The sequence below is a fragment of the Triturus cristatus genome, chromosome 3_2, assembly GCF_964204655.1.
Source record: "Triturus cristatus chromosome 3_2, aTriCri1.1, whole genome shotgun sequence".
Taxonomy (NCBI): domain Eukaryota; kingdom Metazoa; phylum Chordata; class Amphibia; order Caudata; family Salamandridae; genus Triturus; species Triturus cristatus.
In genome coordinates, this window is record NC_140584.1 from 603,324,229 (window position 1) to 603,348,036 (window position 23,808).

Sequence of the window (23,808 nt, forward strand, 5' to 3'; positions counted from 1 at the left end):
TACTCAGTCTTCGTCTACACCTGTTACTTCCCTCAGTTTCAGAAGATAGGAAATCTGACTGAGAACATAAAAAGCGACCCAACACAATAAGGAACCTGCAGCGCCAATCAGATCTGCCAGCATAAACCAAATTATAAAAATCTCTCACACGCCTTTATCCATCACACCAATAAGCACTGCATCCCGTAACATGATTACTGCACATTGTTGGTCATCACACAAAATGGAAACACTTGCCGCATTGGATCTGAAATCCAATACACTTTGTGAGGTTTCTGAGAAGCCTTCCAATTTTAGAGTCTTTCTTCAAGGCTTGCTTGTAGGGCTATCTGTAGAACTCTGGAGACTGGACTTCTCTGGGAATTATCAACATAGCCTTGCCAATTCCACTCTCCTTTGCAGAGTGCTGTTGCCTTCTAATAAGGGGTAACACGTTGAACACAAGGCACTAAGAGCCATTAAGAATGCACACTGAGAGACTGTGGGGCTTTTCTATGGAAACTGTGTGGAGCAAAATACATCAGACAGGTTAACATTTGTTTAAGGAAGAACATGACAGTAGTGCACATATGGAGGAGAAAGAAAAATAGGAACATGCCTTCACCTCACCTCTTACCCCTACCTGTGCTATGCCCCAAAGTGTCTGATTCCAAACTGATTTAAAAAGCACTACTTTTTTGCCATCTGTTTCACCGTGTTCTCAAAGTTGGCACAGACAACATAATTTAATCACCGACCCAATTTATATTTACAAAAGAAGTGTAGGTCTTATAATAAACATGACAATGGGATAACGGAAGCTGTGGTGAAAAGTTCCGCTTTATGTATATGTAAATGAGAACACCTGTCTGACTGTCAAAAATCACTCTAGTATTGAATAGTAGATGCACGAAAAGAGTAAAGATAATAAGTGGCACATTATGGAGAGAAGAACAATGATATTATGCACCTTTTACTTGGGGGATGCTGGTAGTGACCAAATTGTATATGGATGAGGGTAGTTAAGATGCTGAGTAGTAGATTCTAAATGGAAAGAAGTAATTAGTAAATTGCATATACATTTCAATAGCTATTATTTGGACTATAGTACATCGATAGTGGTAAAGAACCTGTAGTTGATAGCGAGGAGTAGGCAGTGGAAGAATAATAGATAAATAGAAGTGAATAATGAGTGCATGACTTGTGTGTGGATGATAGAACGAGTGCACAAGTGGTGCATGGATATTAGAATGTGTGCATGAGTACTGTACCCCAGACCTAGCGCCTCACCCCCCCAACTATGGTAGTGGTTTGTTCAGATGCAGTGGGGACCGATGAGCCTCTTGGTCATCAGTGTGAGCTGGGGTGATGTGTCTATTAGCAGTGTGAGCTGGGGTGATGTGTTAATGCTGTATTGTTTAACTGTGACTCTAGTGAATCCCCTCATGTACCTCTTGTGAACATTATCGCAAATTCTGTGAAGCGCTCTGATACTTTCGGGTCCTGCTAGTGCTATATAAATGTAGTTCAATAGTAGTGGGGTTCTTATATGTTACTAAGTCGTAGATAGATTAAAAACAAACGTAGATCAGGGATGAAAGTGGATGGTAGCAAACAGTAGTGTATAGATTGGATAGACAATTACAGACAATAGGTAGATTACAGAAGATAATAGATGACTATAGGTCGTAGTAAAGTGGTTTTCGCGTATCATCGATTCGCTGCTCGCTACGCCGTTGTGTGTAGACATTTTATGCCATTGGGGTTTAGAGAACCTTATTATCCTTTCATTATTTTAATCGAAAACCCTTAGACTGATAGTTGTTATTAGCACCTTCGTGTTGTGGGATGCTGCTATTGCTTAAGATGTGAATACAAATTATTGTTATTTTCCTGTATTCTAAACCTGTTTCAATTTGATTAATGCGTAGGGTAGCCTAATAAAGTATTTGTGTGTGCTAATAACCGTAATGCTCTTATTACTGGATTTTACCAGTAGTTAATTGCCCTTTCACCCAAAGATGTCCTTGCGGCGCAGGCCCGTTATTGCATGCAGAGCTATTGACAACGGTTAATGTGCACCTGAAAGGATAACGACAATTAACTAACAGCACATGTTCCAGTGAGCAGTGTCCACTCTAGTGGAGTCAGCACCAGGGTCGTGTGTGTCATTTGCTCACATCTAGAAAAGCCTGGCACGGCTCGCTGTCAGCACTGCCTTCCCCACTCACTGCAGTGAGCGTAATGTAGTTGCATGGAATCGTTAAGCATGTCAGGCATTTCCTACCCTTGTTAGAGTCAAAACATTTTTATCCTGTAGGCAGACATTTAGGATTAACCAGTAGCTGCAATAGGCGCTGTTTTAATAGCAGTACATACTAGATGCGTGTTTCACGTCCAAAATATATTGCTTATTTAATGAAATAATATTGTTCAAAATGAAACGTGATGGGAAATTGGATCTCAATTACTGTGTTATTGTGTTCCAGCTTCTGCAGTGTATCTGGTCTGTTGTCCCATAATGGATGTTCATTTGTTAATATATAACGTATCCTATAGGTTTGCGAGGATCATGCACGAATATCGATAGTAACCTCTATGTATTTTCTTCTTCTTTTAGGGCATCTGCACGATGATTGCAGCTTTTCTGCACTTCTTTTTTCTATCATCCTTTTGCTGGGTGTTGACCGAGGCGTGGCAGTCCTATCTTGCTGTTATTGGTAAAATGCGTACACGCCTGGTCAGAAAGCGCTTCCTTTGCCTGGGGTGGGGTAAGAGCCTCATTTTTTACCCAAATCTTTTCACTGCTTCTTCGGTCTTCTGTCTCTTTACATCGTGTCTGTCCTCCAATCTTTTTTTTTTTCAATATGCTGTTTACTCCATCTTCCTTAAATCCATTGTTGTCTCTTCTGCTTGGTAGGTCTTTGTAATTATTGTCCAAATAGATATGTCTATTATGTGCTCTCTTATTTTCTGTGAATCATGTTCTTTTCGCTTGCTTTCTGCATACCAGGCACTGGCGCACCCCTAGTCTCTTTCTCATCTTAATGTCCGTCCATGTATCCTTTCTGGTTTTCTGGTTACTGTTCTGGTTGAAGTACTGAAACCACAATTTTCGACATTGTATGTAGTGCTCTTCGTTGACCACAACTCCCTACTGGGTGTTCTGAAGGAGATAAGGTTTTGACTGCACTGTTTTAGACTGGTTTAAATCCTATTTCTGAAACACAATTGTGTTATGGATGGTAACCCTATATACAGCTTCACATCTGTCCCTTTTGTGTTTGATCACTGCCCACTACTTTTTAACTATTTTCTTGAACTGCATCCAAACTACCTCTCAAGCATGGAATCCCCTAATACCAATACTCCAATTACACTCAGTTTTATAGGAATGTAAAGTACTCGAACGAACACCAAGCAATGAACTCTTCCTTCAATGAGATACAAAATAGCTGACTTTAATGCTGCCACATTTAAGCCAATAAAAAACAGTTTTTTCCTTTCCCCAAATCAATATTTTACGCTTCTCTCCAAATGTAATAGCCATATGATCACACTACTTCTCTACCCTAAACTTGTCACTACTTCCAAATTCCTCAACCACACACTTGATGCATTAGCTAGACACACTTGTTAATACTGTGAATAGGAACCCCAATCATCAGCTGCAAACCTATGGAACATGACAATCCTTAAGGATCAACCCAAAACTGACAGCACAGGTCAAGAGTGTCTCTTAATGAAAGTATAGTAAACCCCTTCTCTCTGTACTCCCTAAACATCAGTTTCAAAGTTGCCTTGTCATGAGGGTTTGGGCCAATCATACGTTCAAACATGTCACCCTTTAAATGGTTACAATTTGAAGCACACAAAACAGCTTGCTTCTGATGGATACCACTGATTACTCACCTTGTGAATCTTCCCTTACCCCCAGGCACTTGCTGATTTTTCCCCACAATTTCCCTTGCACACTGACTCTCCATCAGGTCCGTCCCATCCCCGAAGTGACATTGAAGCCACCATATAATTGCCACCGCAGAACATCAACATTGGCGCCTTCTAAGGTGGATCCAGAGTTTGCTCCCTAGTTTCTGTCACCTGATAGAAAGCTTTTTTCAATATTTTTTTACAGTATGAAAAGGACATGCCTCCCGTTAAAACAACAGGGTTTAAATACTACAAGGACTGCCACATACAGATGTCAGTGACGGACCCTCACAAGGTCTGTCTCTGGTGTTGTGCTGTGACTGCGCTTGAATAAATCAGGAGCCCATCTGGGATTGCAAGGCCAAACTGTCACTGAGCATTGTAGCAAGGAACAATCCCCTTCAAAGTTTAGGATGCCAACATGTTCTCGCTCTGAAGGCCATTCTCAAGAGAGATCGTCTTCTCATTCAAAGTTGTCGAATAAGTTAAAAAAAAAGAAACCTAAGAAGTTCAAACATTTCTCACCACTCTCAGCAAGAGAGGTTACCCGAACATCAGGTTTCAAAGTAGAGATCCCCCTGGCACACCTTGTGGCCCCATGGATCAGAGGGAACCTACAGTTAGATGATTACCACCAGTGGATTCTTCCTGACGCCAGTGGTGCCTCTCAGTACCATTTCGGGGTCTGCCCTGGCTCCGGGGCCAGCGTCTATGCTGACAGTATACAGCACAGAGACCAAACCTGGTTCACATGGACCTACACCTCCAGCAACGCCACTGATGCCAGAAGAGGAACCAATAGTTCTTTTGGACTCCGAAACGAATCCACCACAACCTTCATTCAACCTCAATCAGAATCTGATATCTTGCCAGTGGTTCCTCCCTGGCTATTTCAGGCCATCTTGCAAACACAGCAAAATATTTTACAAGATCGGGCGTGGACACCACAGACTGATTGGGTAGGGTAGTTAGTACCAGCGTGGTGCTTCGGTGACCCGTTTGGATACGCTCCACTGTATTTTCAATGGAAACTCAGTTGGAGGACAGATGTTTTTTCACCTCCTTGGGTGGCAGACATCACATCAGACCGATGGATGCTCCAAATCATTAAACTCAGTTATGCTCTGCTCTTCATTACCACTCCTCAAAGCATGCCACCTACACCGCCACAGCTTCTGGAGGACCACTTGTTCACTCTCTAAAGGGAAGTTCACTACTACTCCCAGTACTTTGTGGTGCCAAAGAGGGACCGAGGACTCCATCACATTCTAGATCTCCAGCCTCAGAACCTACTCTTCAGGAAAGACAAGTTCAAAATGGATGGTGGTATTGGATTTGCAGGATGGCAATTTCTACATTCCTGTTTAGCAATCCGACAGACACTACCTGCGGTTCCAGGTAGGCCGTGAGCATTTTCAGTATTCACTGGCCATCTTTGATCTTAGCAGCGGCCCATAGGTGTTCACCAAAATGATCATGATGATGGCTGCCCATCTCCAGAGTTTGGAAATTCCTGCCTCCCACCACGTTGTTGAAGACGTGCTCTCTCCAAACAGTCATAAACCACCTCCAGACAATGGCCAACCCCTTGATATCCTTGGGATTTTCCTTCAAGTTGTTGAACTCCCACCTAACTACTTCACAGAGGCTCCCTTTTATTGGATCCATCCTGTACACTGAGCCTTTCAAGTTCCCCAAGCCCCCCTCAATGAGTCCTGGGTATTTAGGTTATGATCCTGTTGTTTCAACCCTTGACCTATGTGTGAGTGAGAGTGGCTCTGAGGCTTCTTGGCCACCCCTATCCTGCTACTGGTCCATGCCAGGTGGCACATTCATGCTCTACAGTGAGATCTGAGGTCTCAGTGGGCTCAGCAACAAGAGAACTTTCCCTGGTTGTAAAACACCTGTCAGGATCTTTAAGTGCCAGGGCGGACAAACTTAGTCGATGCTGCCTACGGTATTATGGATGGTGGCTGCACTCAGATGTGGCACAGAGCATCTTCCAGTAATGGGGTGAACCCTGGCTTGATCTTTTTGCCATCGCCGTGTCCAAAGTTTTGTGTGTTAGAGTTCGCAATGCAGTTCTCTCCTGGGGATGACTGAATTGAAGATTGGGTCTCCTGCAAGTCTTTCTGCCTCTAATTTTCCTGCCCAAAATAATGAAGAAGATAAGAAGGACCAGGCCTGAGCCATCATAGTGGCTCTGGATTAGGCCAGGAGACTGTGGCACCCAGAGCTTCTAGCCTTGAGCATCTCTCCTCTGATTCAACTGCCTCTTCGGGAGGACCTTCTATTGCAACAAGGCAGTGTACTTCATCTGAGCCTACACAACTTACACCTCCTTGCTTGGAGGTTGAGTAGTGACTGTAGATGGCCTTTGATCTCCCTCCTGAAGTTATGGATGTGATTTTGCCAGTCAGGTGCCCCTCTTCTAAGACTATCTATTCAGGGTGCTGAGAGAGGTTTGTTGTTTGGTGATCTTCTTGTCACATTTCTTTATCTCTAGCCCAACAAGGCCTTGCTGTGTGCACAGTTAAAGGTTATTTCTTAGCCTTTTCGGCCATTCAATGGCATCTGACCAGCCATCCTTGTTGGAATCACCTGTTGTGGTACTTTTTATTAAAGGATTGGTCCAAAGGTTCCTGCCAAAGCATTTTGTAATGCACCAGTAGGGCCTCAATCTAGTTCTAACTTTCTTGATGTGCACCAAATGTACACCAATGCACTGTTGTCCTCTAAGGTTGATCATAGTAAAAACAGTGTTCCTTGTAGCGATCACATCAGGTTGTTGCATCAGTCAACCGCAAGTAATTAATATCCAGCAACCGTACACCACCATTTTTCCACACAAATTGGTGGCAAGGACCAAGGCAGCGGTCCTCCCAAAAGTTTGTGACGCCTTTCCACATTGGGCTGTCTATTACCTTGTTGACAATCTGTGCTTCTCCACACCCGTCCAGGGTGAAAGTGACACCCCGTCGCCTAGATCTTAAGAAAGCTCTCAGTTTCTACATTGATCGCATTAAAGAGCACTATGTGGGCAATCAACTGTTTGTGGGTTTCTCTGGGGCAAAGCAGTGAAGAGCAGTGCTGAAGCAGGCCTTCTCCAGGCAGATTGTTCTTTATATAAAGATCTGCTGTGGTTTGGCCAAGCAACAGCACCCGGAAGGCCTACGGGCTATGTCCACCAGAGCCAAATCTGCAACCATCAGACTGGTGTGCAGAGTAGCTTTTTTGGACTTCTGTCAGACTGCAAAGTGGGCGCCAGTCCACACATTCATGAAGCACCACTGCCTGGATAGCCATGTCTGACAGGAGTAGCATTTTAGCCCATTTGATCCTACAGAATTTTCTGGTCTCGCCCATTCCACAGGCCTACCATCTGGAGAGGAACGTCTTTGGTATCTACTCACAAAGGGAGGAATCTGCGGGTAGAAGTATCCATTAGAACAGTGATACTCAAAGTACGGCCTGGGGGCGCATGCAGCCCTCCTGACCTTTAAATGTGGCCCCCTGGGCAGCAGCAGCACTGGGCTGCTGTTTACTCGTCTCAGCACTAACATGGAAACAGATCTTAAATATACAGCAAACACTTATTTAAAGGTTAATTGCCATTAGAGAAAGGAAGTAACTTGGCCCTTAACTTTAGGAACACCTTCATTTTTAAAGACATCAAATAGATATACATGCTTTGCTTCCCCTTCTTCCACTTTACACCTCCCGCTGGCATCAGTGCGGCCCTCGGTCACACCATATACCAAACTTTGCGGCCCCCAGGAAAATGTTTGTGAGTACCCATGCATTAGAAGAACAAGGTACCTTCTGTAATGCTCTTTCTGGTGGATATTCCAACTGCATATTCCACATTGACCCACCCTCCTCCCTGTTTGGGGAAATGAGCCCCTCTGGTCCATGCTAAAAAGATTCCAACTTAGAGATCTGCACACTGGCAGAATCTGATTTCAAGGGCTTTGCATTCGACTTGGCAGACAGATATCATAAAGATACTGAGGTTGATGTGCAGAAGTGGTGGTTATATGGTTGTTCCAACATCACTTCTGGGGTGAAATGGACCCAACGGAGAGCTGCACGACACCACCTAGTGGCATGAGAAGAAAATTGCTGAGAAATATCTCTGGATCCAGTCTGCCATCTGCGGGTATTAAAAATGTGGGGAATATGTGATGAGATAGAGTATCCAATAGAACGAGCTTTACCAAAGGTGAGTAACTGGATCATCACATATAAAGCTCTACACAACACTGTGACTTAGCTGACACAAAAGCTAAAAGTCATTGGTTCAAGTAGGGTCTTAAGAAATATTTCTCTTATGACTAGAAATATCCAAGCTCAATAAAAAGGTCACCCTCAACCACTCTTTCTTTCATAATTCATCTAGGATTTGGAATATGTTGTAACAAAATAAGCCACATAGTCAGGTCATGTAGATATGATTGTAGGTTTATTCAAGTTATGTCTTCAGTTGTAGGTTGCAAGTAAGGTGGTATATTCCTATGCAAAGCCCCAACATGAGTAGCATCCTTGCTGCTGAACCCATTCACACCAACTGACACTCATCCAAACACCAACACTCTATGCATTCCAATGACTTCACACTGGTTGAGCAGCAGGGAAGAGAACGTCAATTGGGAGGCTGCATTATACCAAACAGTAGGATACAACACATCTCCCCCCTTATAGAGATGACAGAAAATACTATGGACGTCAGCTGGTAAAATCCGCAAACAATCCGTCCTACAATGTATACATTTCATTCCAAAGAAATAAACAGAAAAAATCAAACAGACAACCTAAAACGTATCTGCTCATCCATCAGGGAAAACTAACTACATATTCCCCTCCACAACACTTTAGATCTCTTGGCAGGACCAGGAACACAAAACGCCTTTACTGCTCCCCCGCACAACACAAATTCAATTAAGCATGTCCAGGAGCACAAACACCCTCTACTGACCACACAACAGGGAAAACTAGCTCCATGCTCCCCACACACCACAAATTCATTTAAGCAGGACCTGGTAACTAACACTCTCGCTCTACTGCAATAATATGATATAATATCAGTATTAAGGTCATAAACACTCACTTCACCCTCATATTGCCTCCAGACAGAACAAGGGATAAAACTCACAGACACACTACACCCCTTGCTGCATTCACACAGGACCAAGGCAAATCCTACCCTCTACTGCATTCACACAGGACCAGGGATAATCCTACCCTCTACTGCATTCACACAGGACCAGGGCTCAAACCTTCAACACACCCCTCACTCCCCATCGGCATACACAACAGGACCGGGTACATATACTCTGGTAACACCCCAGGAAACCCCCACTCCGGTAAGCGACCTCTCACCCAAACATCATACCCAGGACACAGTTCTCGCGTATGTGCACAATTCTCAATGAACTGACATGAAGAAGTCCTAATGTTGCTGCAACTAACTGGTTCCACTGTTGCACAAATTTCACCTCCGGACCACTAACTGTCCTCCTATAGCACCTGCCAGCCCATTCTTAACTTCCCGTCAACCAGATAACAAAACTTGCCACCAGGAATAGCACTGCCACAGTCACTCACCGGCTGTTAAATGTGCCACTTCACATTAAATCAGGGTATGGTGTACACCGGACTCCTTTGCCTGCAACAATTGTGGAGGCACACGCACTTCCCAGCTGTGCACCTACAATGACTCACACTGCTTATTCTGACTACACACATTGTCTGACACACATCTGGCTGTAAGCTGCTCACGTCTACTTTGGTCACATTCTAGTCTTCTTCTATTGCTATGAGGTTGGCTGATAAGCGATGTGGCTACACTCCCTGATGCTGCTCGCACTCTATGTCTTTTTTTCTTCTTGCGATGTCGGATAGGGCGCACAGTTGTCAGCGTAGACTGTCCCAGCTGACATCACAGTACTCTGCTCGCTCGTCTGCACATGGCCATGACCAGCCCTTTCAAGAGAAACCTTCACGCTTTTCTGCTTTAGCAAAGCAGCTTTGTAGTGAATTCAAATGCCTCATCAAATGGCAGCCTCACACTTCATTGATGAGAGGACACACGCTCCGCACTGAATAGATACACGTGCTCCCCAACCTTCAGGGGCACGCAAAGGTTTTGGGGACAACTGTCGTGCGGGCTCCCCAAAAACAACATCAAATAATGCTGTGGCTTACCAGTCTTGTGCCCCAGCCACCCATTTGCCACTGTGAAGTTCAGGGAGACTCAAAGCACAATGCACCCCTTCGCAACTTTTCACGCAGATCTCCAGAAGAGTCAATTTCAGCAGTCCACTTTTCCTCCACTGCCGGTTCATATCACTATACTCTGCAAGTTCACTCCAATTCATGGCTGCCAATCCATTCCAATTGAACTCAGCAAATTCACCTAAAAGCTGCCAATCCACTTAAATAACAGATACGTGCCCAGACTTACACTTGCCTGTGGGTGGTCGGTGTAAACAACACTGGTGGGGCACCCAGGGATGTTCTGTTTCCTTCTAGCTTTAATTTGTTTTCAGTAGGTCTTCCTCTTAGTTTCTTCAGTAGGATCAGTTTTTCTTCACTTCCTTCCACATGCAGGTTCTTTCTCCAATCATCACCAGTGTTGTAACAAAGGAATCCACATTGTCAGGTCATGTAGATATGATTGCAGGTTTATTTTTTAAGTTATGTCTTAAGTTGTAGGTTATAAGTAAGGTGGTAGATTCCTATGTAATGCCCCACCAGGAGCAGCATCCCTTCTTCTCAGCCATCCATAACAACTGACACTCATCGAAACACCAACACTCTAAGCATTCCAATGACCTCACACTCTGGCTGAGCAGTAGGGAATAGAGCGTCAATTGGGAGGATGCATTATACCAAACATTAGGATACAACAGAATACCATTTCAGCTCATAACAGATTGGCTTGTTTGTTTGCACTATTCAAGAAGGGCTGTAATTACTCTCTTGAAATCTGGTATAAGTCCAACCAGAAAACACAACTTTTCAGATTAGTGCCATCATAGCTCTAAATGTAGAACTTCTTTCTCCTTTCTCTAGAAAAGCTCCTTCCTCTCTTCTGTGACCTATTCCCCAACCTCTTGAATCTTCTTCCCTTCCTGTTGCTTTGTAGTTGTATCTATTTTTTTTCTTTCCATCTCATCCTTCCTATATGCATCAAAGTTCAATAGGCTTTTTTGTTTCTATCCATATACATGGGCAATCCCCCTATAAAAATAAAATGAAAATGGAGGATCAGAAAGGAGTTACACAATAGAAAAAAGATGCATATTTTGGATGAATGACAGAAAAGACATGGAAATTAAATACAGAGAAGGAAAAATTGGTGTGTGTGTAGTAGGAAACACAAGAAAAACAAGAGAAGGAAAATTTGGTGTGTGTGTAGGAGGAACTCAAGAAAAACAAGAGAAGGGTGTGGCCATAGCAGGAATAGATAGGGAAAGGATGGAGATGCATGAGAGATAATTGACAGAAACTGAGCAGAGATATTAAAACGAGATGAGACAGAACAGAGAGAGTAAACAAGATGACAAGGACTCTTCCTTTTACCTCACTACTCTTGATAAGAAAGTGAGCAGTAAGATTTTCGATATGAGGGAAAAATGGAACATATGATTGACAGGGGTTGGGTTCAGAAAAAAGAAAAATGAGCCTGAGGACGGCAGATATAAAGAAGAGAAGGAAAGAGAAAACAGTGCTAAAAGAGATGAACCATTGGAGGGAAGAGAAAAATGTGCAAGAGGAATTCATGTGCTTTACTTTGTGCAGTTGTGGCCTTCATATGTGACACCATCACAGTTTGAAAGAAAATACAGCACATATTACAGTCTTGTCTCTATTGCTTGTTAACTTTTCAGATTTTCTTTCTTTCCTCTGGCCTCTTACACACACCTTCTCAAACTCACTTGTTTTTTCCCTCCTCAAGGTTTGCCAGCACTGGTTGTTGCAGTGTCTGTTGGATTTACCCGAACAAAAGGATACGGAACGCCAAGCTAGTAGGTTTACCTTCTCATAATTCTTACTGTTGTGCCCAAGAGAACTGTGATATATAGTGTTGTTCATTTTTTGCTGAACCCAACTGTTGTCATTGGCATAATCTGTTTGGGCTGTTAATGGCTAATAAACACAAACTCCAATGGACAGATGTCCTACTGCAGGAAGATTCTATTTCTAGGATTTGTCCTGCTCTCAGACAGGCTTAAAGGCTCAAGAATGTACCTACTTGAATTCACCAAAGTTACTCTCAGCAACAAAACAAACACATACTCTTAATTTTCCCTTCTTGGCTTTGAAATGCACAGACGGAGAACTGATAGTTCGAGGTTCTCTAGCATTAGTTCTTTCACATATTGATATGCTTAAATCAAGCCCCGTCATCCGGCAGGGAATCCCTGATAATTTTGAATAGCGATAAACCTTGTTAAAATTGTCATAGACCTCAACAATCATGTTTGTTTAGTAGCATGACTGCCTCTGCTGAGCTCTCCTACTTCCCCGGTTGCAGGGATTCTGTTTGGGAACAGAACTAAGCCTGGGATCAAAGAACGTCAGTATGTAGGGTCTGAGTCACCATACCACATGATCACCAATCTGGACTAGCTTATATTGCCTTACCTGTTCTCCTAACCTTCCCAGAGTAACAGGTAAGATGGCATCCCAGAACACAACACTCCAATACCCCTCAGGGAACCATGGTAACAGGTCATCACCTTGCGCTCTATCACTCATGCATGTCTATAATAAACACAAAGGAAACACAATAACAGTTTACAATATTTATTGACACTATCATGCTTTATTATGAAGCAACTGTGCTGCAACGAAAAAACATACAAAACCTAGTAGTGTAATTAGCATCACCAATAAACCTTACACAATGAAAAGCCCTATCATGGTTATTGGTGTATTTACCTAAACCTCACAATAATATATCAAAGATATCTAGGATGGTATCGGGCCCCATACCTGGCATTTGGTGTTAGTTGGTCTGCTGGCCTAGCAGGCATGTCTCGGGCGCTTTCCACTGCTAGAAAGTCTCCCCTTTATTTTCAAAACAGCAAGTCTTGGCGTAAAAGATAAGAAATGCCATGCTTTGAAAACAGTGGTCGGGTCTCTATTATGTTTGGATGTTACTGTCCGTCCACAGTGATAAACAGTCACAATGTTGTTTGACCTTGTACAAAATGTTCAGACTGAATTCCAGCAAAAAAGCTAAATAACAAAACATGTGCATCCTATTTCTACAATAATAGTGTGGCACAAAATCAAGCGTGTTATTCCGTAACGTGTGCAAAGCAAAAGCATCCTACAGCGTGTGCAGCGTGCAGTGAGGCTAACTTAGGGGAGGACCACAGTGGACCCTACAGGGGACTCACGACACCCCCAAAGGCGAACAAATTTTAAACTTTCTAATGCACATCATGTGTGATGTAATCCCTGAGACATGTACTGCTTTAACTTGTGTTTGACCTTAGTTAGGTTACTTTTTCAGCATTGACTCCATCCCTCCTGGACTTCATTCAACTTTAATTTCAGCTATCTGCTGAGGTTTTTAGATTTTTGGGATGTTTGACTCAGTAATGACCCAGGAGAACTGGCAGCTGTCACCAACTAGCACTGTGGCTGAATAGGAGACAACCACTCTCTTCAAGTAACAGTTGGACTGCGGACAAAGGAAGATGTACAATAGTGATCCTCTTAATAAGTGTATTTATTGCCTTTAGCCCAACCATAAAGTGTCTTGCTGCCATATCTGTAGGAACTTCCCTTCAAAGACACTTAAGGACAAAGAAAGGAGATTGGCTGTTTACTAGTAGAAAGGGAATAGATTTTCCCCTTCTAAAGAGGTTGCCACCTCAACTGTGGAAAAATTCACTGAAAAGTGACACACAAGGCACTTTTACAAAGGTGACACAAGAAAAGAAGCATTATGCAGTTGTAGTGTACTTCTGTACCTACCTCCTCAACTAACCATCAGAAAAAGCTTTCTTCAGAAAAAGCACAAAAACAGGCAAAGAACAAACTGTACAGAAAATTGCTTCAACATCTAAGGTTTCTGACATCCAGTCGGGCATGCCTCCAAAGTCCTTGAAAAACAAAGATATAGCATTGATGAGAAAGGCCCCGTTGTTGAACACCATTCTGTTGACTGGCACCTCACCAGTGAAGTCTACAGCAGTGCCTGTCATCGACAAGCAGGAAGACACTGATGAAGGCACTGTTGATCCCTTTGACAATGACAGTGTAACCTCCAACAGTGTTGCCAAATTTGACGTAGACTCTGTCATCAACAGGAACTCTTTTGAAGACATTAATTTTCTCATTACTAAAGATATCTACACATCAACCGATGCATATACTTGATTCACTGGAAGCCATGGACAGCAACTAGGTTCAGGTGTCAAATGCAGCCTACAATCCTGTAAAGTTGGATGAAAGTTACCTTCCTAAATTTGAGAACGAGCTCTGAGAAGAAGTATCATCAGGAGTCTGACTATGAATCTCACACCTTCACAGGCCACCTAAGCAGTAAGGATCAGCCTTACCCACCCCATTCATACAGGGACCCTACTATGATGCTGTGTGGCATTCATGGCTACATTACAGTTGACATTGTACACATTCCAGAGGTTAATTTCAAACATCTTCAGCACCCACAACACCAAGGCCACCTCCGCCTCTACGGATGCCAAAACCTCCACCACCACCCCCTCTGCGAATGAAGAGCTCTCTCTCCCCATCCCTGTCTGTTCCCATAAAACCAGAATCAGTTCCTTACCCTGTTCCACTCCCTCCTAGGGACATACACAACAGAACACATCTGACTCGGACAAAAGGTCACATATGGAAGAAAAAGGCAAACTGTTTGGGGGAAGAATAGGATGATGACGATAATAGACATGATGAGTCGATATTCATCCTGAGAATAGCAGATTGCCTACCCAACCAGACTTACCTCCAGATGACATCAACTGCTTTCATGCCCCAACTGAAACAGTAGCAGGAGAAGTATGACTTTCCCAGGACTTTAGTGGAGAAACAAGAAATGCTGGTACTACACAAGCAGGTTCCATTAACCGAGGTTCGGGGGCAATGCCCTTTAGAAGACCTGGTCAAATATCTTTCCTTATGCTTTTCATCCATTTCCCAGGGACTGTTGAAGGCTAAATTAAATCACTGCTCCCCAGTTATGATTGCTCAGGCATGTCATCATCAATATTGGTACAACGACCTACTGAGGCTCTCTGTGTACCAACTGATCCAGTTGAAGAATCATTCCATGCTCCACTCCAGATACAACATAACTATTCTGCAAACCTGTCTCAAACCAGTGAGCCTTATTGCATGGTTCCTGATGACTTAAGAGTGTGGTCATCTGAATATTCCTTCAGACTATGGAGGCATCTTAGCACATGCGTATGAGGCATCTACAACAAAGACTTACAATGCTAAGTTCAAAATAATTCTGCACATGGGGCAATGATAAGAGCCCTAACCCAATCTCCATGCGGCCCAATCAGGTACTATCATACTTGCTAAATCTAACCAAGAGTAGGCTCAAATATTCATCAGTCAGGGTTCACTTGGCTTCAAATTTCAGATTCTGAAAGACAGAAGACTCTTCTTCATCTTTATTCACACAGAGAATTATAAAAAAAATGGATGAAAACCTTTCCTCCAGTGAGGCGTCCCCCAATTTTCATGGGAGCTAAACACAGTGTTGAGTCAACTCATGTTGCTTCCTTTCAAACACATCCATATAGAGCATCTGAAATTCTTTTTGTGGAAAACTGTGCTTCTGCTTGCTCTCATCCCAGCAAGGAATGTCTGAGAATTATAGGTGTTTACAATAAAGAAGCCATACCTTCGCTTCACCAAAGCCAGCCACCAAGGTCAGCAGACTTCTTAGCCTTTTTGAGGCTGCAGACATGGTTCCCACAAACCGTGTGGGAACACCAGCCAGAAGTGGAGCCAGTCCACCACCACCCTGGCAGCTGCAGACTCGAAACCTATTTAGTTTGCCCTTATACCAGCACAGGGACTCAGTGGGGGGTAGGACCTGCGATTACCTGCGCCATTGGCAGTCCATAACATAATAGAAGTGGGTTTTACAAATCGTCTAGAGGGGCTACTCCATCTCCTTTCCAGAACCCCCTCTCTCCCAACCCATACCACCCACTTAAGAACGGCTGACGGAAGACCATCTGTATTTGCTGTCAGGAAGTGTTTGCCTTTTTGGTAAAAAAGGGCCATTTAGAGGGTGCCAGCATCAGAAGTAGGTCATGGTCCCGCTACTTTCTGCTGCCCAAAAAAGACAGAGGCCTCTGTCCTATTCTAGATCTCCACCTTCTGAACTTCTTCCTGAAGAAGAAGTTTAAGATGCTCCCCTTATCTCAGGTCCTGTCTGCCCTCGACCCTGGAGACTGTATGATAGCATTGGACTTGCAGGATGCATATATCCACGTCCCCACTCTGCCTGCCCACAAATGTTACCTGCAGTTCATGGTGGACCAAGAGCACTTGCAGTTCACTATTCTCTCCTATGGCCTTCCCAGCACCCCTCAGGTGTTCACCAAGGTGATGACGGTGGTGGCAGCATATCTGTGGAGGTCAGGGGTTCCAGACTTCACCAACTTGGATGGTTGTCTGTTGAAGGCGGTTTCGCTCCAGGGAGTCGTCTCCCACCTCCAAACTACAGTGTTATGTTATGTTAATATAACTTATTAAGCGCATGAATATCCGGAGGTGTCTTGGCGCTAAGGAGCTACAGTAAGCCCAAACGGCTCTTGCATTAATTCTGGAATAGCCAGATCTTATGACTCTTTCTAAATGAGGCTAATGAACTAGCAGACCTGATATGCATAGGAAGCATATTCCACAGCTTGGCCGTGCCATAGCCAATGCTTCGTCCCCCCAGCTAGAGGTACGAATCCTGGGAACCATCAAAAGTTTGGTACCAGTAGAGCAAAGCTGTCTACCTGGATGATACCAGGAAAAGACGTTTCTTAGGAACATAGGTCCTGTATTATTCAAGGCCTTAAAAGTTAGGCATAGCGTCTTAAACTTAAACAGTGGACCTCCTGCATTTTCTGGTATTAACTATAAATGTGCCAATGTCACACCTGACTCCTTCTCAGATTCTCCCTTTCATTGGAGTTGTTCTGGACACAGTGCAGTTTTGGCCTATTCTCCAGAATGACGAGCCCAGGATATTCAGGTTATGACTTCGATGTTTCAGCCCCTATCCTGTATTTTCCTGAGACCGACTCTGAAGCTGTTGGCCCTCATGACCTTCTGTATCCTGCTAGTTAAACATGCTAATTGGCATATCTGGGCTCTGCAGTGGGACCTGAAGTTCTAGTGGGTGCAGCATCAAGGGAATCGCTTTGACTTGGTCCAGATCTTGGTGGGAATTGTGAAAGACCTACAATAGTTGCTGACAAACCACTATCAGGTCAGCGGCAGAACCCTCTCCCTTCCCCATCCAGAGTTGACTGTAGTGACAGATGCGTCACTCCTGGGATGGGGCGACCACCCGGCAGAGGCGGAAATCAGAGGACTCTGGTCTCTGACATTCAGAGTCCGAGCTCCACGGGGAACAACCTTTACAACGCAACTTTTACAACGCACTACCTTTACAACGCATTTTTTACAACGCATAATCCTTTACAACGCATGACATTACAACGCATGACACTACAACGCATTTTTAAAAACTACCTTTACAACGCATTCCATTACAACGCATACTACCATTACAACGCATACCATTACAACGCATAATATTACACTACACTATCCAACACTTACCCTACTGTTGCACCCCCTGGAGTTAGAATAGTAATTTTTACCCCTATACTATCCAACACTTACCCTACTGTTGCACCCCCTGGAGTTAGAATAGTAATTTTTACCCCTATACTATCCAACACTTACCCTACTGTTGCACCCCCTGGAGTTAGAATAGTAATTTTTACCCCTATACTATCCAACACTTACCCTACTGTTGCACCCCCTGGAGTTAGAATAGTAATTTTTACCCCTATACTATCCAACACTTACCCTACTGTTGCACCCCCTGGAGTTAGAATAGTAATTTTTACCCCTATACTATCCAACACTTACTCTACTGTTGCACCCCCTGGAGTTAGAATAGTAATTTTTACCCCTATACTATCCAACACTTACCCTACTGTTGCACCCCCTGGAGTTAGAATAGTAATTTTTACCCCTATACTATCCAACACTTACCCTACTGTTGCACCCCCTGGAGTTAGAATAGTAATTTTTACCCCTATACTATCCAACACTTACCCTACTGTTGCACCCCCTGGAGTTAGAATAGTAATTTTTACCCCTATACTATCCAACACTTACCCTACTGTTGCACCCCCTGGAGTTAGAATAGTAATTTTTACCCCTATACTATCCAACACTTACTCTACTGTTGCACCCCCTGGAGTTAGAATAGTAATTTTTACCCCTATACTATCCAACACTTACCCTACTGTTGCACCCCCTGGAGTTAGAATAGTAATTTTTACCCCTATACTATCCAACACTTACCCTACTGTTGCACCCCCTGGAGTTAGAATAGTAATTTTTACCCCTATACTATCCAACACTTACCCTACTGTTGCACCCCCTGGAGTTAGAATAGTAATTTTAACCCCTATACTATCCAACACTTACCCTACTGTTGCACCCCCTGGAGTTAGAAAAGTAATTTTAACCCCTATACTATCTAATACTTACCTTAAATGCAATTTAATATTATGCGTTGTAATGGTATGCGTTGTAAAGGTAGTATGCGTTGTAATGGAAATGCGTTGTAAAGGTATTTTTTAAAAATGCGTTGTAGTGTCATGCGTTGTAATGTCATGCGTTGTAATGGATTATGCGTTGTAAAAAATGCGTTGTAAGTGCATGCGTTGTAAAAGTGTGCGTTGTAACGTCATACATCCGAGCTCCACATCAACTTGTTAGAGCTTCAGGCAATCCAGTTGGTATTGAAAGCCTTTCTTCCTTCGATCAAGGAAAGGCTGTTACAGGTGTTCAGGGACAACACCACTGCCATGTGGAACTGCAACAAACAGGGTGGTGTCATGAACCCTTTGTCAAGAGGTCCTGCATCTTTGGACATTGCTGAAAAGTCAGGGCATTTCCCTGCTGTTTCAACACCTGGTGGGCTCTCTGAACGCCAGGGCAGACAAACTCAGCTGTCAATGCTGAGCAGATCACGAGTAGATCAAAAATCGTGTCTCCTTCCGGATTTAGTTCAAGGTCTCTTTCAAGATTGGGGAGAGCTTTGGTTAGTTCAGTTCGCCACTGCAGAGAACGCACAATGTCAGCAGTTCTGCACACTGTGGTTTCCAAGGCTGAGTGGAACTCTGGCCTCCTATATGCCTTACCGCCAATATCAATCCTGCCAATAGTTTTCAATAAGATCAGGAACGACGGGCTCAAGTCGTTCTTGCGGTTCGGTATCGAGCACAGAGAGTCTGATGTCCTGAACATGAGCATCAGGCTGCCCCTTTGGGAGGATCTTCTGTTGCAACTAAAGGACTGGGTATTGCACCCAAACCTGTGTACCCTCTGCCTTAATGAATGGAGATTGAGCAGCAGTTGGCAAATTTTGACCTTCCTCCTGAAGTCTTTGATGTTATTCCTCAGCCAGGCGTCCCTCCACCAAGACAGTATACGCCTGCTGTTGGGACAAATTTGCAACGTGGTATTCCACCAAGAATATTGACCCTCTTTCTGCACCCCTCTCCCAAATGTTATTGTTTGTTCTTTCTCTGTCCCAGCAGGACTCTGCTGTGGGTACTGTTAAATGTAATTTGTTGGCCATCTCCGCTTTCTTGCAGTTGACCAACCTTCTTTGTTTAAATCACTAGTTGTTATTATGAGACATCAACATCTGTTCTCTCCAAAACCATTTATCATCCCCCAAAGGAACCTCAATCTGATCTTAACATTTTTCGAGCCCCTGCACAACAGCCCAATTTGCCTTCTCACCATCAAAACGTCTTTTCTGATAGCGATGCCATCGACCAGGAAGGAAGGTCAGCAAACTGCAAGCACCCTGTGCACCATCCTTACACAACTTTCTATCCATACAAACTGGTTCTGAAGACCTGTGGCTCCTTCCTTCCAAAGGTTGTGACACCTTTTTATGTAGGCCAGAATATCACCTAGCCTACCTTCTTTGCTCCACCTCACCCTTCTAAGGAATAGGAGAGATTCCATCGCCTGGATGCAAAAAGAGCTTTGTTGTTCTACTTTGATCGTACCAAAGACTTCCCGGTGGATGATCAACTGTTCGTTGGGTATTTGGAGGCAAAGACACGAAAGGTTGTGTAGAAGCAAACCATCTGATGATGGATAGTGCTCTGCATAAAAATCTCTTATCATTGGCCAAAAAACCAACCCCCTGAGGGCTTGCACGCTCATTCCACCAGAGCCAAGGCTGTGATTTCTGCGTTAGCTCACAGAAACCCTGTCCTGGACGTCTGCCAGGCAGTAACATGGGCGTCACTGCACAAATCCATCAAATATTACTGTCTGGACAGTCAGGTCTGTCATGATAGGCATTTTACCTGTTTGGTCCTACAGGACTTCATGAAGGTATTGCTTCAGTATTTATTCTAAGGTAAGGAATCTGCTGCTAGAAGTCTCTATCAGATTAACATGTTACTTACTTACAGGGATGCCTTATTTGGTAGAGACTATCTAGCTGCAGATCCCTTACAAATCCTCCCATCCTCCCCCAGCCGCGGCCCGTGGAGGGAGTTCCGTGGGGCGGAAAGGCGGGGCGGGGGAGGGGCAGGGTGGGGGGTACTAAACACCAGAATATGGATAATTGGAGGTAAGTAAACAATTAAATAATTAAAATGATTTTCACAGTGCGCGCTGCATCGCATTTTGCGATGCAGGGCGCGCAACGAAATTCGTTTTATTGATTTAATTGTTTACTTACCTCCAATTATCCATATTCCGGTGTTTAGTACCCCCCACCCTGCCCCTTCCCCGCCCCGCCTTTCTGCCCCACGGAACTTCCTCCACGGGCCGCGGCTGTCCTCCCCACTCTGCGAACTGATTTCTGTATTGGATTACCTTCGGAGGCCCACAGCACTGCACACCAGTGCATCAGTGTTCTTTGTGTCTCTGCGCCTTTGGCATTGGAAGTCATGATAAAAAACGTCAGTGGTCTGAGGTGTTGCCTATACAGGCAGTATGCACATCACATCCAGTGCAGCTGATGTGGAGCAGAGTGATGCCACCTAGAGGCTTGCAGAGGTACTACTAAAAAATGTCCAGATCCATTCGGACGCCTGGAGATGATTCTTCGATAAGGAATCTGTGACTAGATAGACTCTCTACTAGATAAAGCTTTACCAAAGGTAATTAACTTGTTCATTAATTATGTTTGTGATTCATAGACATTATCTCCATCTGTGCACAGCAATATACCCATTACAATGTTCCATAGGTCTCCCAAATCTTTCTCCCACAATTCCATAGCCGGGATGCGACGAGTCGGGTCTTCATTCAGTGTTACACTACATATGTGTGAAACTTTGTAGTATGTGAATGTGAGTAGCTTGGTGGCATGTATAAATTCCGCAGGTTCCTGTGGGAACTGTGAATTGTATTTTGTCATAGTTTACCGTAATCTATGATATAGGAATATGTTTAAAGTATTTGTGAGGCCTTTGTCCTGGAACTGTTGTGGTGTTATGAACATTTTCTCAAAAAATAGATGTACCATCTCAGTTGTGCCATGTTTAGCAAGGGAGACTTTCATCACTGCCTCTGTTATTATATAGCAATGCAGGATTATTAAATAAGAGAATAATAGGAGAATATAGAACTCTGGTGACCAGCCGTCTTGCATAGTCTATATTCTTCATGCAACCAAGGTGGTTCTCTTGCTTAGTGGTGTCAAGAGCTACTTGCAAATATAACTATACTCAAGTTCAACACTGCAGCCTCTCGTCAAATGTGACCCAGTATTGACACTGCCACTGGTTTTCATAATGCGGGTGTAGGCAAGCCTGCACTTGACTAAAAGATGTTCATAGCAAGGATTTTTTGAGGATGGCACTTTGTCCAAGATAATGTTTCTTTAGTGTACCATGCTTTCTTCCAAGATATACCGATCAAAAGTTAAAAGACATATTACAGCTGTAACAAAACTGCTTCAGAAACCGCCTCCTGGGTGATTCAAATGTGTTTGTTTTGGTATTTCTAATGCACAAACCTATCTGGCTAGCGAGAGAGCTTTGTACAGGTTGCAAGCTCCTGTGTGGCTGATATTGGGAAGTGGGCGCGAGGCAGAGTTTGTGGAAGGGATGAAAAAGCAGCTTGTCTGAATTAGTGATCTCCAAAAAGGTGCATTTCAGTTTGCTGAATAGTAAAAGGGTTGTTTCTGTTCTGATGTTGGAGGGGATGTTGGTGTGTTGGTGCATCTGATCTTAAAGATGATCTGGGCTGGAAAGGACTCCTAGCGCAGATCTTTTAGTACAAGGGTGATGTGGTTAGATTTCTTTAGACTTTTGATGAGCAGTGCAACTGGGTGGAGGATTCCTTTAAAGGAAGTGATGGTGGTCATTGGCATTCCGTTGAGCAGGGGTTTGTCTCCATCTAGGTGAGAGAGGCGTAAGGCTTGAACTGTTGTTTTCAAATATTTTCCTGGGTGAAAATCTTTCACTTTTTTGTGGTAGATAGAGTTGGAACCAAGCTAGTTAGGTCTTTTTGACCATATGTCCTCTGTGTGAGAATTTTGAGTCGAGGGTGAGTCCAAGGGATGTGTTCTGTTCTGTCACTTGGAATGTGAAGCCTGCCAGGTTTGAGTTGGAGAGTCTTGACTGAATCAGAGAACATATAGTGTTAGGAGGAATTCAATCCTCATGGTCTTTAGCATCAGGTAATTTGATTTCCAGGTTTGCATGTGTTTGAGGCAGATTATGTGTCTCTGTATTTCATTGGTTGTTAAGATTTTAGACAAAGTTGGGTGCCTTCAAAATACTGGTGGATCTTGATATTGCTGTTTCCTAGGATTGCTCTCAGCGATGCCACATAAAGTTTGAAAATTATTGAGGGACTATACCAAAGACAGGAGATGTCTGGGACATTGTATTTCCTATGTGAACGAATTGCTGTTGACTGATGAACCATTGTAGGAGTGTGCCAGTGAAGCCCATGCAAGTTGGCAGGGTGTGGATTAGTGCTGGATGGTTGACGTTGCCGAAAGCTGCAGAGAGGTTGAGCAGAACTAGGTGACAAGGGTCATTTTTGGAAGAGGGTGTTGTTGACTACTTGGACCGTAGCTATTTTAATGCTATTGATAGGAATGGAGTTGATTATTCTTGTGGATGCACCCCTGTAGCCTTGCCGATTATTTTTCCAATAAATGGGAGTTGGGTTATAGGGTGGAGACTGATTTCGTTGGCTGGATCTAGTATAGGCTTGTACTGCAGGGGAGGATCTATCCGGTCTTCAGGCTGCTCAAGAAGATGCCTTGTGTTAGAGAAGCATTGAAAGTTTAGAGAAATGGGTGTGAGGACTTCTCCCTGCAGAGACGTGATGATGGAGGAAAGAAGCCCATCAGGTTTTCGGAAGTGGCTTTGAGTTCAGAATGTTGGAGATAGTGTAGACAAATGGTCAGTTAGTGATGTGGCATCTGGGTATAGGTGATACTGTGAATGACAGTGATAAATGGGTGATGTTAAATTTGATTTTGTTGCTTTTCTCCATGAAGAGGAATTTGATAGTGTTGCATCTGCGAGATCATGTGTAACAGTCTGTAAGAGGGCGGGATAGCAGGTTTTGGGGTGGGTTGGTGCACTGTTTGACAGCTTT

At 43.7% G+C, this 23,808-nt stretch overlaps 1 protein-coding gene across 8 annotated transcripts in view; it reads left to right on the top strand.

The window, feature by feature from the left end:
• The window catches only part of ADGRB2 (adhesion G protein-coupled receptor B2), a 1,096,893-nt gene that overhangs the window by 881,276 nt on the left and 191,809 nt on the right, over positions 1-23,808 (top strand). For all 8 annotated transcript variants that reach the window (XM_085648478.1, XM_085648471.1, XM_085648472.1 and 5 more), the window contains 2 exons: positions 2,600-2,750; positions 11,870-11,939. In XM_085648478.1, coding sequence (XP_085504604.1) covers positions 2,600-2,750; positions 11,870-11,939 — 221 coding nt within the window. The remainder of the gene's footprint in view (positions 1-2,599; positions 2,751-11,869; positions 11,940-23,808) is intronic.